At 45.4% G+C, this 15,685-nt stretch overlaps 1 protein-coding gene across 1 annotated transcript in view; it reads left to right on the forward strand.

Moving 5' to 3' along the window:
* The first annotated feature begins 221 nt into the window (after window positions 1-221).
* The window catches only part of LOC139776787 (uncharacterized), a 105,531-nt gene continuing 90,067 nt past the window's right edge, over window positions 222-15,685 (forward strand). The window contains exons 1-2 of the mRNA XM_071713704.1: window positions 222-1,210; window positions 9,777-9,902. Coding sequence (XP_071569805.1) covers window positions 9,778-9,902 — 125 coding nt within the window. The 5' untranslated portion in view covers window positions 222-1,210; window position 9,777. The remainder of the gene's footprint in view (window positions 1,211-9,776; window positions 9,903-15,685) is intronic.

A 15,685-nucleotide genomic window follows, 5' to 3' on the forward strand; every position in this document is an offset into this window, starting at 1 on the left:
AACGATGGAAGGAAGAAGAAGAAGAGGAAGAGGGTTCGCGAGAGGAGAGAGCAGCGAACAGGAGGTACACAATGATGCGAGAGCGTTGAGTCGGGACCACGGGGGCGCGAGGGGCGACGGTGGGAGGGGGGAGAAGGTAAGGAGAACGTTCAGTGGCATCCGTGGCGCGGCAGGAGGAGGAGGGAGGGGATCGCAGAAGCGACGAGCGACGACCAGTCGAGGCGGAGTGGGGAGTTGGGCCTCATCTCGGCGGCCAGTTCGACCCGAGTCTCGCGACTCGCGACTCTTCGTGCTGGCGTGCTGTGTCGAACACGAAGGCAACCCTCGGCGGCGGCGGCGGCGGAGTAACAGGTCGGCCGAATATTTCGCCGGTGCGCGTACACCCCGGTGGCGATCGCGAGAGAAGCGCGCGCTCCTTCTTTCTCGCCGCCCGGTGCTCCGTGCCTCCGAAATCGCGATTGAGTTCTGATTTCTCTTGAGTTTGTGCATGACAGTTCTCCGCGAGATGTGATCCGGCCTCGGGATTTTCGGGGTTTTTCGATCGAGGGAGAGTCGATTCGTCGGTCATCAGTCGTGGGGAGGTTGTCAGTTGTCAACGACGCGAAGTCGGCCCCCGTCGGCCCTCGGCGGGGCTCGGCGTCTCGGCCGCGACGTGAAGTTTGCCAGCGACGCGAAGTTCGCGGAGTTCGGCCGGCTCGGCGGTTGGCGACGAACGTGTGCGGCGAAGTTAAGCGCGGGTCGAGTTTTCGAACGTTCGCGGCCCGACTCGCGCGCGTTACTCGCGTCACGGTGTGATGCCGCGAGGATGCCCGCCGCGTCGGCGTCGTCGCCGTCGCTCGTCCCTCGGCGTCGCGCGGTGAATTCGCGGATCGGCGTCGGCGCGACGGCTCGCGGTGGTGTCGCGGCAAGTGCGTCAGGTGCAGGTGCGCCGACGGCGTCGTCGGCACGCTCGCGCGCCGATACCCGGCGATGCGCCGGAACGTCCGTGATACTTGAGTCGCGAAGTACGCGAAGGACGCCCGAGTGTTCTCGCGGAATCGTCGGTACGGGAGTGATCCGTTTGTGAATCGCGCGACGTCAACGCCACGGAGAAGGTGCGGGACGTCAACGTCGCGGGACCAGGAGCGGCGTCATCTCGCCGGTGATCTCGTTTGGACTTCCCCGTGGACGCTACCATTGGCCTCGCGCCGCACAGGGAAAGCAGCAACAGGTACGTCCGCGCATACATACGTACGTACATACACATATATGGACGCGCGCGCACACACACGTCCGCATGACGATACCGAGAAGCCGCGCGGCGTCCGCAACCGCGCGCTCGCGCGCGCATGCTCTCGATCGTAGATATCGCGCACGGCTCTCCGCTGCTCCGCTCCGCTCCGCAGGTCGACTCGGCTGACTCGGCTCGGCTCGCCTCGGCCGGCGCGGCGCGGCGCGGCGCGGCGGTGGAGCGCGCCGTGTGCTCCATCGCCTCTTTCGTCGCGGAAGAAACGGAGGAGCCTGGCTGCCCCGGTATACCGCGCCGGAGATAAGACGCATCTCGCGTCGCGATCGGCGTGCCGCGTTTTGTAGGAGACGCGGCATGGGATGGGGAATACTCTCGCGAGAGAGCGAGCGAAGCGGATCGGAGTCTTTGTGCCGGGGAAACGCGCGAGTCATAGTTTGCCGACTCCTGGTGGACGGGACGCCCGATACCGCGCCGAGTCATGCGAAGCGATCCCCAGGCGTGGTAGTGCGCCGCGGGGATTTTAATAATGCCCCTGTCAGGGGTCTTTAACCCTAAACTTGACAGTGCATCCCGCAACAAACGTCTCTATTGTTTGCTTCGGACGTACGATTTCTCGTTCACAGCGAAAATTTGTCATGGAGCTCCTTGAATTTGAAAACTCGTGTATTTCGTTCTAGATAATATTTTTTTATGAATTGTAAAAATTTATATCCCGGAAAAATTACGCTGAAAGCAAGGATTTTGAATTTTTTGTTGCATCCGCGAGTTCCAACATATATTTTTAAATCTTTTAGCACGACACTATTTCAAGTTTGCTTTCCTAACTTTACTTGTTAGTTTCATGTTTCTATCTGGCGATATTGCTTCATATTGAATGTCTTGTATTACTGTAGCTCGATAGAAATATAATAAAACTCGGCATTTTTCAAATCGTTGAGAAAGTAAAGACGTTCACGAAAATTAATTTTCTTAAATTAAAATAGACACGTTACTAAAAAACGAATAAACCGTAACTTATGCAAATTAAATCAAGATTGTTTTCTATATACAGCAAATGTCTAGATTCATATAATTTTTGTATTATAATAAATTATTTAAAATTGAGAATATACACTCAATATGTATATTGCGAGAGAAAAATTTTTCTAACGTATCTTTGAAAGAAGATTGCTCATTAACGTTTAGAAAAAAATTAATTAATTAATTAACCGTACAAGACTCTATTTAATTGACAAAGCAAACTTTTGTTATCACTTGACAAAGTCACTTGAGAATGTCGATATTTATCCCGCAATTTCGCTCGACATGCACAAGCATAATCGTTAAAGGGTTAATCTTCCCGAAAAGCTTCTTCGCGAAAACGAATTTCGGGGAAACAATTTGAAGCGGCCGGTAAGCCGTGTGCCACCTTGCACGGGAGGTCTTGAAACCCGGGTTCGAGAACCATTTGGAGGGACGCGAACGAAGGAGAGGCATGAAACCACCTACTTTTCTTCTCCTAGTAACGTTAATTGGTCGTTTCACGAATTATAAAGCACAAGAGGGGCGCAGAGAGAACACTCGCGGACACGCTCGCTATCGCGTCCATTAACATGCCTGCGTTCGCGCCATCGTCGTTCACTCGCTTAAACGTTAACGACGCAAAAAGGTACTAATTACCGCGCGAGTGCCGCAGTCTTTCCGCTTCTTCTCCGTGCGTCCGCGTAGTCCGCTTTCCTTATTTCGCGTTTCATTTAAAGGAGGGTGACACAGAAAGAGAGAGAGAGAGAGAGAGAGAGAGAGAGAGAGAGAGAGAGAGAATCGAGAACGGTAATTACGGTATACTTACGACACGAGCGTTTACTTACCTTACAACACTCGAAAGGTGAAAACTACGATTCTCGTGAGCATTTAACGCGCGTGCGCGCGCGCGCGCGCATGCATCTCTCCTAAAAATGAGCGGTGCCGTACCATCAACAGGGCTCGTCGATGCGGAAAATTACACCTGGCGTGCGAGCGCCGCGCCGTTGTGCGGAGCGTTCGTTGTTTACTCGAGACAACCAGTCTCTCCGAACTAATCCCAGCGCACTATATCCGACGGGAGACACGCCGGAGAGACCGAGTGCGTAAATCATTTTCGCGCGCTTAATCGCGTATTAGCTCGCGGAGTACGAACTCCTGATGCGTGAAAGCGAACGATGCTGTAAATTTTCGACGAATGGTAATCGCGTGCCCACGACGTGTGTGCGATTTCTCGCGACAAATTGAGAATGACACCTAAGAAAGATGATAACTTCTCTATAATATACGTATCGAATTGGATCTTTGATATTATAATACTTATATATATTACAAGTAACGTCTCTCTCAATCGCGGTATCTTCTAGAGGGAGAAGATTAATATATTTCATAATATTTTTCACATAAAGATCTTTTTACGTAAGGGAGGATTTTGCAAATTCGTGTATTGCACGATCACACGTGTTTTGATGCGCACAAGTCCTCGTTCAGCTCGTATATTCCTGCTAAATTACACTGGACGTTTACCAGCCTGTCCTCTTTTCGCGCGGCGACGTGACTCGGGATAAATCTGTCGTTCGCCGACAGTTTGTACGCGTCCGTCCGGATCCGTGCGCGTACGGTGGCAATGATTCGCATTATGACGTACGCGCGCGGATGCGAGGAACGTTCGTATAAGCATGAGTCGGCGATCGGCGGTAACTTTGCGTACGCTCATCGTTAAGACAAAGCTCGGGGCGAATACGAGAGGCCGGGGCTTCCTGGTGATCGGTTATAATACGGCGCGGCCGTTAACTTCCGCACGAAGTAGCAGCTCTTAAGTACATCCCCGCATTTATCTCTTCCCCTTTCTGTCTTTTTCTCCAGTATTACATTCAATATTACTAATATTATGTATAAAACTCTCTGAGATGTACTGCAATTGAAAAGCTGAAAGTATATATTCTTAATTTTAATTTTTATGGAAATTAGAAAGTTTAAATTATCAAATTAAAGAGAGTCGATCCCGCGTCTCGACGAGAAAGCGCGAGATATCAATTTTATCGTACTTCCATTTGTCGCTTCTGACAAATGCCATCATCCATATTTCAGAATTCCGATATGAAAGCGATCGTAATGGAGTTAAACCGCAGCGAGAATGAAGTTCCCGCGTATGATAGCGGGTGTGCGGTTGGCGGACGTGGACGCGCACGAATGCCCGCTAATAAATTCTCACGAATTGGCGGGATATCTCGCGTCGAATCTCTTTCGCGCGCGGTGGTATTTCGCGCCACACGGCCGACATTCGCGAAATCTCTTTTCGCGCTTTTGTGATCTAACGGCCCGCCAGTGACTTATGAACCAACACGGGAAGCTGCGGTCGTTCACTCTCGCGCGCCACGGGGATGGACTTAACTTCTTGTGGGACTTTGCGGTCAAGGAACTGAATTACCGGGTGTAATTTGTAGCGGCCGCAGCGCGGCGGAGAGAGGCGCGCTCCGCGCGCGTCAGCTGTAGCCGCGCGGAACGTCTATCGTTCAATTCCGGTGGTGCTATTAAATTTCAATGGCTTACGGTGGTCCGGCGAAGGCAGGTGAGTCTTGACCGGAGCCTTGGCGTCTCTTATCGCCCGCAGAGATTCCGCGATTACTTGAATCGAGTTCAAATTGCAATTGTATCCGGCTTTTTGTCGGTGATATACGGGGCATTAGAGTTATACGCGGTGCACCAGGATAATCGACCCCCGCACGGCGTAGCGATATTCTCTGTGGTGCTCCGAGATGAATTTTCCTTCGCTAATATTGTAACCATAATGCTAGATTGCAATTTGTATAGTTACATTATATTATAGGGTTATCCGTTTCCGGGATCAATTACGATTACTTAGATATAGTTACAAGATTATATATCATTGAAAAATAAAAGTGCGCAATCAAACTTTAAGAAAGATATAGTTATTTATTTGTGTTGTATGAAAATTATTTTTCACACAAATCAAATTGAGTTGAATTTAATAAAATTTCTGTTTCTGTTTATATATTAAAAATATCTTTTTAAATAAATAGTTAGATCAATATACTAAGAGCTAATTACTGAAGTATTAAACAGTAAATGGAATTAATCTGAATATTATCGAATTACTTATTATCGAAAATGAGACGGTGCGCATTAGCCAATCCCAAATCTTCGGTCCAAACTAAATGAATTCCAGAACTTTACTTGTTTGTCAGCTTAACAGTGCAGGTGCATCTTTCTCGTTAATTCTTGCAATCAAGTGATAAAATTCCATTGGCTATACCGAGAAATCGCTTATAATTCATGATGCCACTCTGTCATCACAGGGGTGGGTAATTTTTAAAGAACGCGCGTCGTATGTCGCGGCGTCAATTATGTCAAGCATAAGCCTCTTACGTTTGCATATCCGAATGAAAAGTTGACTTGGTACATACTCGAACGATGACCGAAGAAATATGTTTGTGTACGTGTGCGAATGTATGCTCGTGTTTGTGTGCGCACGAAGGCAGAGGTCCGAGAGAGCGAGCATGCCATAATCCGGCGCGGTTACGTTTTTTTTCTCCCCCTTTCGATGTCCTTCGAGATCTGTGAATCTCGGCGCGACACTCACCGCGCTGAATCTTGTATTACCTGTTGCGATCTTGTACAGATACGTCGATGTCCCTCATTGTAAGTTTAATTCGTTACTAACACGTCCCTTGCTAATACAGGTGCATGGAGTTCGTAAAAGTCACTATAATCCAAAATTAATGATACTAGACGCTTTCTAAAGTACTTAATTTTTATCTAATTCGCAAGAAGCCAGTAGATAAAATAGATTACATATAGATTGCTTTTTCCATTATCTTATCTTGTTATTTGATTGATATATCTATATTATTTTTACATAAAGGTATTATAATTCCATACTAGTAATTGAACTGACTTTCGAGCCAGTGACTATGTCTAACAGACACTTGAACCTCTCGAACCGAATGACTTAGCAAGGCTGGTTGAAGTTTATTTTATTATACGTAATATCAATGTCATGTCAAAATATCGAGTAATGTAATTTAGACGGTAGCATTTATATTCATAATGTCATTGTATAATATTCTCGAAAAGAATCGTGACGTGATAGTGCCTCTCAAAGTTGTCCTACAACTTGTCTAGAGTAGACAAGTAGACACGTAGGCGTTTAGTTCAGTTCAGTCGAATCTAAGAGGATAGTATGACAAAGTGGAGGAGATATTAAAAGGCATAATGTAGAGAGAACGTCCCATAATTGACATAAAATGAACATATAATTATTATTATAATGTAAAGTCACTGAAAGGATGACGATTTAACAGAATTTATATACTAAAATATCTAAAAACAAAAATATCAAAATTGTTAATTTTGAAAATTGCAACAAATAATGCCTTTTCAATATTTGGAAAAAAATTGATTTTAAAATTTTACAGGAAATAAACTGTCCATTTTTCATTTAATTTGAACCACGTTGTAAAAAGCTAGAAGAAGCAGCTATTATACATATTTCTATGCATCATATCAAAAATTTCATTTGCTCTAAGTTTTATTTTATATCCTCTTTCTATTTTAGACTAATATAACAACTTACATATAATAATATGCTATTGCTCCTCGAATTGGATTCTAACTAGAGTTTAGTTCGACTAACGAGATCTTTGTGCCAAGGCACTGTCATAGATTGAATGAAGACGTTTCGACTTGCTCTAGGTATACAGGATAATTGTGGTTTAAAAAAAAGTTCATTGCTTACGTTACGGTAAATTTATTCGTGCATGCATACGGCTAATCATAACTCAACCGTAACAAGTTATTCGGTTGCCGCGTGTATTCAGTTTCTCTGCACAAATCGTTACTTAAAGTCGCGTAAACGTCAGCAGTAATGGCTCGACCCATGATCGAGCAATCCTATAATTGTAATATATATAAGTGGATATACGAGATTATTGGTTAGAGATGTCCGCTTTTATGGAGAACATCGTGTAACGTGAGACGGCACCAACGTCTCCTCCTCTGGGACAGTTTAGCACATTTGCTGGCTATCAACATGTTTTTGCGATGCTCGCGTGTATATTTGCATATCATGTAAAAGTAACATGACATTTTTCTGCGACGATGGATAAGGGTTGGTCATTTAATGCTGATAGCGATGTAATCAAGTACTTTACAAGCGGTAATTATTTTTTACGAAAATTCATATTTTTCGAAAGTTCTTCTAATTATTTTTTTTTCAATTTTTTCTTATTAGCTTTTTCAATTTCTACACGTCAAAGCAATATCTTGCAAAGCGACCCAATCCTCTCATTACATATTTTTTACCGGTAAATTACTTTCTCGATTAGAATTAATCGGAATACTATGTTATTTATGATATTAATAGCATTACGCGATAAAAGAGAGTGGGCAAACGAGCAGCAAGGCCGTTAGCGAGCAAGCGCCTGAGGTCATAACAACGATTTTCGTCGCAATAAAATCTTCCAGAGAGATGTAATTACACCCGATGTCAGTTAATCGCCGACGATCGAAGGCCGCGGCGCGGCGCGGCGGCGCGGCGGCAGCGGAACGCTGTCGCTTACCCGCTAATTACGGGCTTCGGTTATTAATTCGAGCGAGCGGGGCGTATAACCACCCGTTTCCCCGTATTAGATATAGCGCCATTAATTAATTATTTTCGCGGGCATACTTGTCGCATAATACGCACGGCGGAGCACGCCTGGCACGATTGATGTCCCTGTAAACCGGTGGAGGTGGCGGAGGTTTACATCAATTCGCGTGTCCGGAGAGGGTGTGGCGTAGATCATAAGTCCATCCCGCATCGACACTCGAGCCTGAGAAATTTTTGTAACTTCCTGGCTACATTAGCGCAAACGAGAAGTCTTTATTACCGCGCGCGGACGCGGCTTTGACTTAATTTGATGCACCATCTAATGCACTTTAAACAGCGTTCGCACTGCAAACCCGTTTCGAGCCCTTGACGTTTTATAATGATGAACCTTTTTGTCTTCGATCGGCCGGGTTAATGAACGCCAACGTGATCGCATTTGAGGAATGCGCAGGCGATTATTGCAGGCTGAAACTTTCGGTTTCATTTATATCGGGGAGGTGAGGAGGGAGGGGGATTTACGACGCACGGCGAGTCCTCGCGCTTGTTAGAGGAATATGCATCGAATACGTAGAGTAATAAATTCGCTTATTTACGCACTCGGATGAAATGCAGCCATATACAACGAATAATTCACGCAATCTATGAAATTCTAAAAATAATTGTGGGATTATTAAATTCCTAGCAAATACCGGAAGCATCTGAATGTCTTAATTAATGTATTATATAGCTTGACCAACGATTCGCTAATGAGCACTTATATTTGACCGATTTATAAATATGTCACAATAATGACGCGCAATATATACGTACATATGTATCTCTCAATTAAATGCTTTTATATGTATATATGTATACTTATATATATCTGTATATAGTACATGCAAGTACAATCACGAGGTGTAAAAAGGCGTACATAATAAGTGAGAAGGGTCGAGTTAAGGAAAAGAAATGCTGCTTTAACAGCGTGTAATGTCCCGTTACGGATCTAAGCGGATCTAAATGAAACCGTGGAAGCCTCGTTCGTCAACAAAATGACGATAATTACGCGAGTACGCGGTAATACTGCATCGGATGTGAGTTTCCGCTCGCGCTCATGGCGAGTCGAGTGCGTCCGTGGGGCCGTCACACGAGGCTCGTTCAATTTCACCGTCCTAAACGGGTACGATTCTTCGATCGACATTGCGAGAAGACAAATTTCACAACCCGTTCGGGCGTGACGGAACGCGCTCTTCGTGTCCGTCCATTCAGCTAATTTCCCTGATCGTGACGACCCTTGACGTGATAATTAAGCGAGATTCCTGTATCACGCGATGATCGAACTGATTTCTCGTGACAATGACAAAGTCGCGCGCTCTCGATTATATATCTTGGAGCATATAATTTACAATTAACCGTATAATTTACAGTTATTGTAAGTCACGAAAGGATGATCTGAGATTTAATTACATCTTTGTCTCCCTTCATTCTGAGCCTGTTTTGAATAAAAATGGTTTGTCTCTGACATAAAACCTTGTTTCAGCTTTAAATGAAAATTTTTTTCATTACGCTTGCTTTATGGGATAAATAAATTTGATATAATAAATTGGCGGTACTTGACATTAATAAGATAAAAAATGTATTCCTTTTATTAAGATTTAGTACTTAAGATTTCTCGTTTAATTTAAATTCTACATTCTTATATATATATTCATTATTTTATTTTGCATAACATGCATAAATATGAAGAGATAAAGTTTTTCTACTGAAATTACCGCGTTAATAATTGAATTTATTGCAAAAAATCAATTTCTTATTCGAAGTAGCTGCTATATTTTATTTCTTGTGGAAATATAGGACAGGTTAAGAAACACACACACTCTCAGCGTAGCGAAATGGTTGGACATTAAGGGGGACCGTGCCAAAATGACACGCTCACCGTAAATTCGCGTTTGTTTTCAGGATGCTGTCCCCGGGACAAAACGCGCCGCCCAGTAATTACTCGTCCGGCAATGTCGTTCTCCAAGGTGCGCCCTGCAGTCAGTGCCGAGACCTGTGCCCCGCCGGATACGTGCCACATTTTTGGCGGTGAGTACCCATCACGCACTATGACCGCACACGTATATAGCGTCTTCGTCTTGCCGTGCGCAGAATGGAGCGCAGGTGCAAACCGTCGATTTTTCCGCTCTGCGTCGAAAGGAAGGGGGGAGAGTCGAGGTCACGTTGCAAAAAGATTTCGACTCGGACCGACTGACCCGAGTAAGATCTTGAGGTCAGCACCGCGCGCGTGATGGGCGGATCGATAAGACGTTGAAAAAACATTCCTCCGCGCAAAACCGGAGAAATGATTGCGATGGGTGGCACCCGTCCTATTCCAGCGCGGTGGATCGGGTCCGAATGTACGTGTGTGCATTCCTCCATCTATACGATCTCGAATAAAGCCGACAGAGAAACACGTATCATTCCGAGAGAGTATCGGGAAAAGGAATCTTGAAAGAGAAATTGATAGATAGGTAGATCAAAACGTATTTATCGCGTATCTCGGGTTCGTATTTCCTTAGAGTTCTTGAGTCACAAAAACTGAATTGATGAGAGACTTTAAATGACGTGAAGTAGTTTATTCCACTCTTTTTATGTTTATAATTTTGAAAAAAAAAAACTAAACTAATGATCGTAATAGCTCTGGTTCAATTAGAAGTTGAGCGGCCGCAGATCTCGAGAAATTTTTTATTATAAACCAATATAAGCGATAGCTTTCATTTAATCAAGAATCTCTAGCTGGTCGTTTATATCTCGTCCATTGTAGTTATTCTACTTCGCGTGAAAGACAGATCAGCAGCTATCTTCTTCTGCGATCGTGAAAGAAACCAAGCGAGGAAAGCTTTCCACATCAAGGTGGGGCTAGCGATGGCGATTCCGTTCATTGGGTTTATAGGCCTGATAGAAGCGTATGATTAGATTGTACCAGATAGTCGCTGTCGCTGCCTCGCATTGGTTCGCGAAGCCTTTAGCATACGAAACACTCGGTCTAACGTCTTTCTTCGCGATCCCGAACAAGATGAGAATTTTCACGCTTCAGCGCTTCTCGCTTCAGTAGCGAATCATTGGGTTTTCCTAATTGATAGAAGTTACTAGCCGAGCCCCTATATCAGATCGCGATAGTCTCCGTCCGTGAAGGAGCCTCGACACGCGAAACGTCCGATCTAAGCGACCGTGAACCATAAGATCTAGCGACGCGCTCTCGACTGCTCGATCTCGGTGGTTTGTTTCTGATACGCGCGGCTGACGTCGCGGACCCTCCGCCGATCGCTCGATCAGGTTAGCCTTCGACGCAAGAAATCGAAAGAGGCGCAAAGGAGGCGGTTAGAAGAAGAGCCGGGCCGGGGCTCCTCTCCTCTCCGCGTTGCTCTCGCAGCGAGCTCGAAAGAGGGCAAAACGAGCGTTTCTCGGCGTTCTCGGGTCGTAGGGTCGACTCGTCGGTCTCACGCGAGCCCTGCGTGCAACGAGACCGGCGATGGGGGCCGTTCCAAGACGAATCGGCTGGCAACCGAGGTAACTTACGGCCAGGGGGTTGGGACGTGGGGGATGCGGGAGCGGGAGAGGGATACGTATGTTGGTCTGTAATTAACATACCGAACCTCCCTTGAACCAGCGCGCCCGGCTCGGTCGACCGGCCGCTCATTCGTTCGTACGTTCGTTCGTTCGCTCGTTCGTTCGTTCGTTTGCAGGGTTGTACGTTCCGTGGTTTGCGCGAAACGTATCTCGTCTAAACGTATCTCGTCTAGTAGTAGTACCATCCGGGATCCATTATCGCCTCGGAGCAGCACCGACAGATTTCATATCCCCGACTTCCTTCGCGCGGTCCTTAATATGCGCGGGCGAGAGTTTACCCTTTCGCTATTAAACACGAGAGTAGTTGGCTGATATATGGCATCATCTCTTTGCCCTGTCTGAGAGAATGATCGTGGGCGTTCAATCGGAACTGACGTGAAACCTCGAACAGCCTAACGGTCAGCCTTTTATTTTCATTGATATAATGAAAGTAACGCAAATACGGTGCCGACAGAAGCGTGGTTTGTGTGCATCATGCATTTAGCACGATATTTATTTACTGGCGCCGCATATTAATTATACGAGAGGCGTCGATAATTTTATATTAACAAGCGTATAATTCTCGTTACATAGAGTCAAAAGTCACGTACTTGTTATGAACACTGCTACTTTTCCAATATTAAGTATGTATCTTTCTAATTAAGTATCAAATTAACAGGAGGAACACCGTAGATAATTTTATCTTTCACTATTACGCCATTTCGTCTTCGCGCGCAATATGCGGCTGCGGATGCTTCGACTCGTTAATGTCATTAGGCTTTCTACCGTTCTCTGAGAACGGCCACTCGATGGATCCGGTAATCATCGGTCATACTGTAGCCGTCTTTCCCTCGATTGTCACGCGTTCCGTGTTTACTGCATGGCATCTAAGTGCAGAGCCGTGGAAAAAAGAATATCTTATAATCTGCCGAGCGTGTCTGCGAGGAGCTGCGACAGCTCGATGAACTTGACGAGGAAAGTGGCGCATAATAAACACCCGTTATTTTTGATTCGATTCGTTACGAGGAAATAGCCGCTAAAATGTTGAGGTTCCGTCATCTCTCCGCGCCGCGGGTCTTTAATGTTCTCCGAGACGATGGGCATCGACGAGTTGGAGCTCTGCCTTTTCACGATCGCCGTGGCATCTCATCATTGTCAATGTCTCGTTGCGCGATGACGCAGGAAAGTGAAATTACGGCACGCGGAAGTTTCGGAGGGCCGCCTGACTAACCTGTCTTAACTACGAGTTCATTTCATGAGTCCGCTTTACACGCTGATATATTCTAAATTTTATTGTAAAAAGATATTACCAAGTATTTTTAACTCTGCGTTTTTATGGATGCGTCGTTAAAGTTTTATGACCTCGAGTTCTATCTTCGCCGCATATCGGCGTTCGATAGGAGTGATTTATGTATTTCAAGATAAAAAGTTATGGATGTTTATATGTATTTATGTGCAGAAACAATTTTTATACGGGAGAACAAGAAGTATTATACTTTATTTTATTTAACAAACGACTTCGTGGCGACGCCCATATTTTTCGTAAGAAATATAGTCTCTGATCTCAGAGGATATTGAGGCTCCAGGTGCGCGTGGGCTTACACCACGGAGAACACCTGTCGAGTGAATGACGTCGCCGACTCGCACAAAATGAGAGTTGGGCATAGGCGTTACCGAGACGCGCCATGTAAATATTAAAGGCGAGAGCACTTTACTCTAATCGCGATTTTAAGGGAACTGCATTGGAACTGTGGGGTCGGTTTTACCTCTGAATACGATCGTATTGCTGCCACGGTTAAATGTCCTTCAGATGAACGCGAGTAGACCTAATTAGCGGCTTCCGAAGCGGTCGCGGTGTACCGTAAAAGGCAGGACACGATACGAGGGGGGCTCGCGCGGGAGACTAGCAAGAGGCCTGGCGCGGCGCGGCGAAAGGTGGAACCATGAAGAACGAGAAAAAGCGGCTGGATCCGTTGCCATAAAAATCATCTCGGGATAAGTGCGTTTCCGAGCCGAAGAGATATTCTCTCCTTGGTCACCACGGTTGGCTCCCACTGGTCGACAGTATTCGGTTTATGCGTACCATTTCATTTTTAATTAGTAGGAAGGACCGGGCTCGACGGTAATAACACGGGCGCCTATAGGCTAAATGGTCCCGTGGAATTTACCGGAAAACTTCACACATGCTTTTTTATGCTTTCACACGCGCGCGCAGCTGTCGTCTTTCTTTCTTTCTCTGCCGCATGCGCGGAGCATTCATCATCGAGATCCTTTAAATCACTTTACCGGCCGCATAAACGAACTCCGGCCGACTCATTAACGAAAAGAGATATTCGACTAGCGCGAAGGCCATTTATACGCCTTCAGTCGTTGGGATAACGAACTTTTAAAAGCGGGAAACTTCGCTCGTGCGAACGCGATGAGTGTGAGTCCATCTAAACCCTTCGCTCTTGGCAGGTCTGGTCATCTTCATTCTTCATTCTTCGCCTGTAATACGCGAACACGTAATTTTAACGTCACTCAGTATTACTCACGGTCAATTTTTTGTTTAGAGGAGATTTAACGCGACGCCATTATTTTTCGCAATTTTTTATTTCCAACATTAAGTATATGTTTCTCAGCTAAAAGTTGAAGAAATCAGTTTTAATTTAAAAATATGAGAAATAAAATATTTGTTGAAAAGTGATAAAACTTTACGCGTATAAATGGTCCATCTTATCGATAATTTGAAATTTTGTTTTATGCTTTGTTAAATGTCGATAATTGGATGATTCGATTGAAACGAAACTTCGATGCTTGGCGAGTGCCGCCGAAATATCGCAACGGGGATCTCTCGCAGTTAGCAGCACGCGGGTGCGAATAACGGGGAACCCGAAGCGCGAGGAGATATTCGCTCCTACATGGGCTTTCTTGCCAACGCAGCAATGGCCACGTGCATTCACGGCCGAATCGGCGCGATCGGCAAGTGAAAACCCGATCTCGCGTATTGGAGCTGTATTCTTCCATCGGCAGGTACGCTGCAACGCGAGCGAGGGAAGACAAGCCGCGCGCTGCTACGCTCGAGGAGCACGTCAAGAGAGGACCCAAAGGTCTTCAAGTTTTTGTCCAACTCACATGCAAGAGCCGCAACAGAGAGCGACATTCTTCTTCCTTCGGGCCCTCGCTTTCTTCCATTCTCTTCTTCATTCGGCCGACGCGTTCGGCAACAGCCGCCGCTGTAGCTCAGTTTCCATCTAAAATCAGCACGATAATATTTAATCACGCTTTTACATTTGAATTTGAGTACAGCTACAGTAGAAATACACAGTAGAAATACAGCAGCTTAGAAGTCCGATTGATTTATATTTATGACTCTTTAACGAGGTGTTGAATGAATCTCAGATTCTTGTCGCTATCTTAACGCTATTACGTTATAAGGTCATCGTACAGGAAAAGTTGTCTGAAAAGAATTGAGAAATGACGCGTCTAGTTGGACTCGTCAGTAGTAATTAATTTTGAGTAACAACCCTTTTGCATTAAGCCTTTGATGCGAAGGAGTTAACGATCAGATTTCAGCGTCGTGATATCGCTGTGAAGGTGTCGCATTCCATTATCACGTACCGACGCATTCCGGCGTTTTCCGTTACTGTAATGTCGTCGTTAGAGTTTCTCAGGTCCGCACAGCTGGCATTCCCCGGCTGCCGACGAGGAAAGGAAGAATTTCGGGCATAACGGGGAAGGAATCGGCGCGAAGAAACCAAAGGGGGCGCGGGACGCGTAGACGCGCTATGTTAACGGTACACGCTTTCCGGATGCTTTCCCTCAGCGTCACTTTGATGATACAATGCGCCCTTCGCTGTCTGGACAGCTCTCTGTACGTGCCGGCGAAGTTAATAAAGTATGTCCTAATCAAGCGAATGGGGGGTCTGGCAATGTTCATGTGTGTGTATACGTGATCGACCGACGCGGACGGCTCGACGCTACGAATACTCCAAAATTATCTATGTCAGGTATTCTAGGAATTCCGGGAACGTTCGATGCGAAGTATCAATAAGCTTATTTATTATGACAGACATATGACAGATTGATATAGGTATTTCAACTTAGCATGCAAGTTGAACATTTCAATTTAGAGTTAAAAATTTAGAAACTGATGAGTCAATGATTTAAAGTCTAGGGACCGCGAATTTGTAAATTAAAAATATAAAAACTGTAATATTAGGAATCAGCAATTTACAAACTGATAATCAAAGTATACAAAGCCGGTAAAAATTAATCTTTAGGTCTGCAAATCGATAATT

Source organism: Temnothorax nylanderi, unplaced genomic scaffold (assembly GCF_030848795.1).
Source record: "Temnothorax nylanderi isolate EJ_2023f unplaced genomic scaffold, tnyl_v1.0 TNYL_tig0129_pilon, whole genome shotgun sequence".
NCBI lineage: Eukaryota > Metazoa > Arthropoda > Insecta > Hymenoptera > Formicidae > Temnothorax > Temnothorax nylanderi.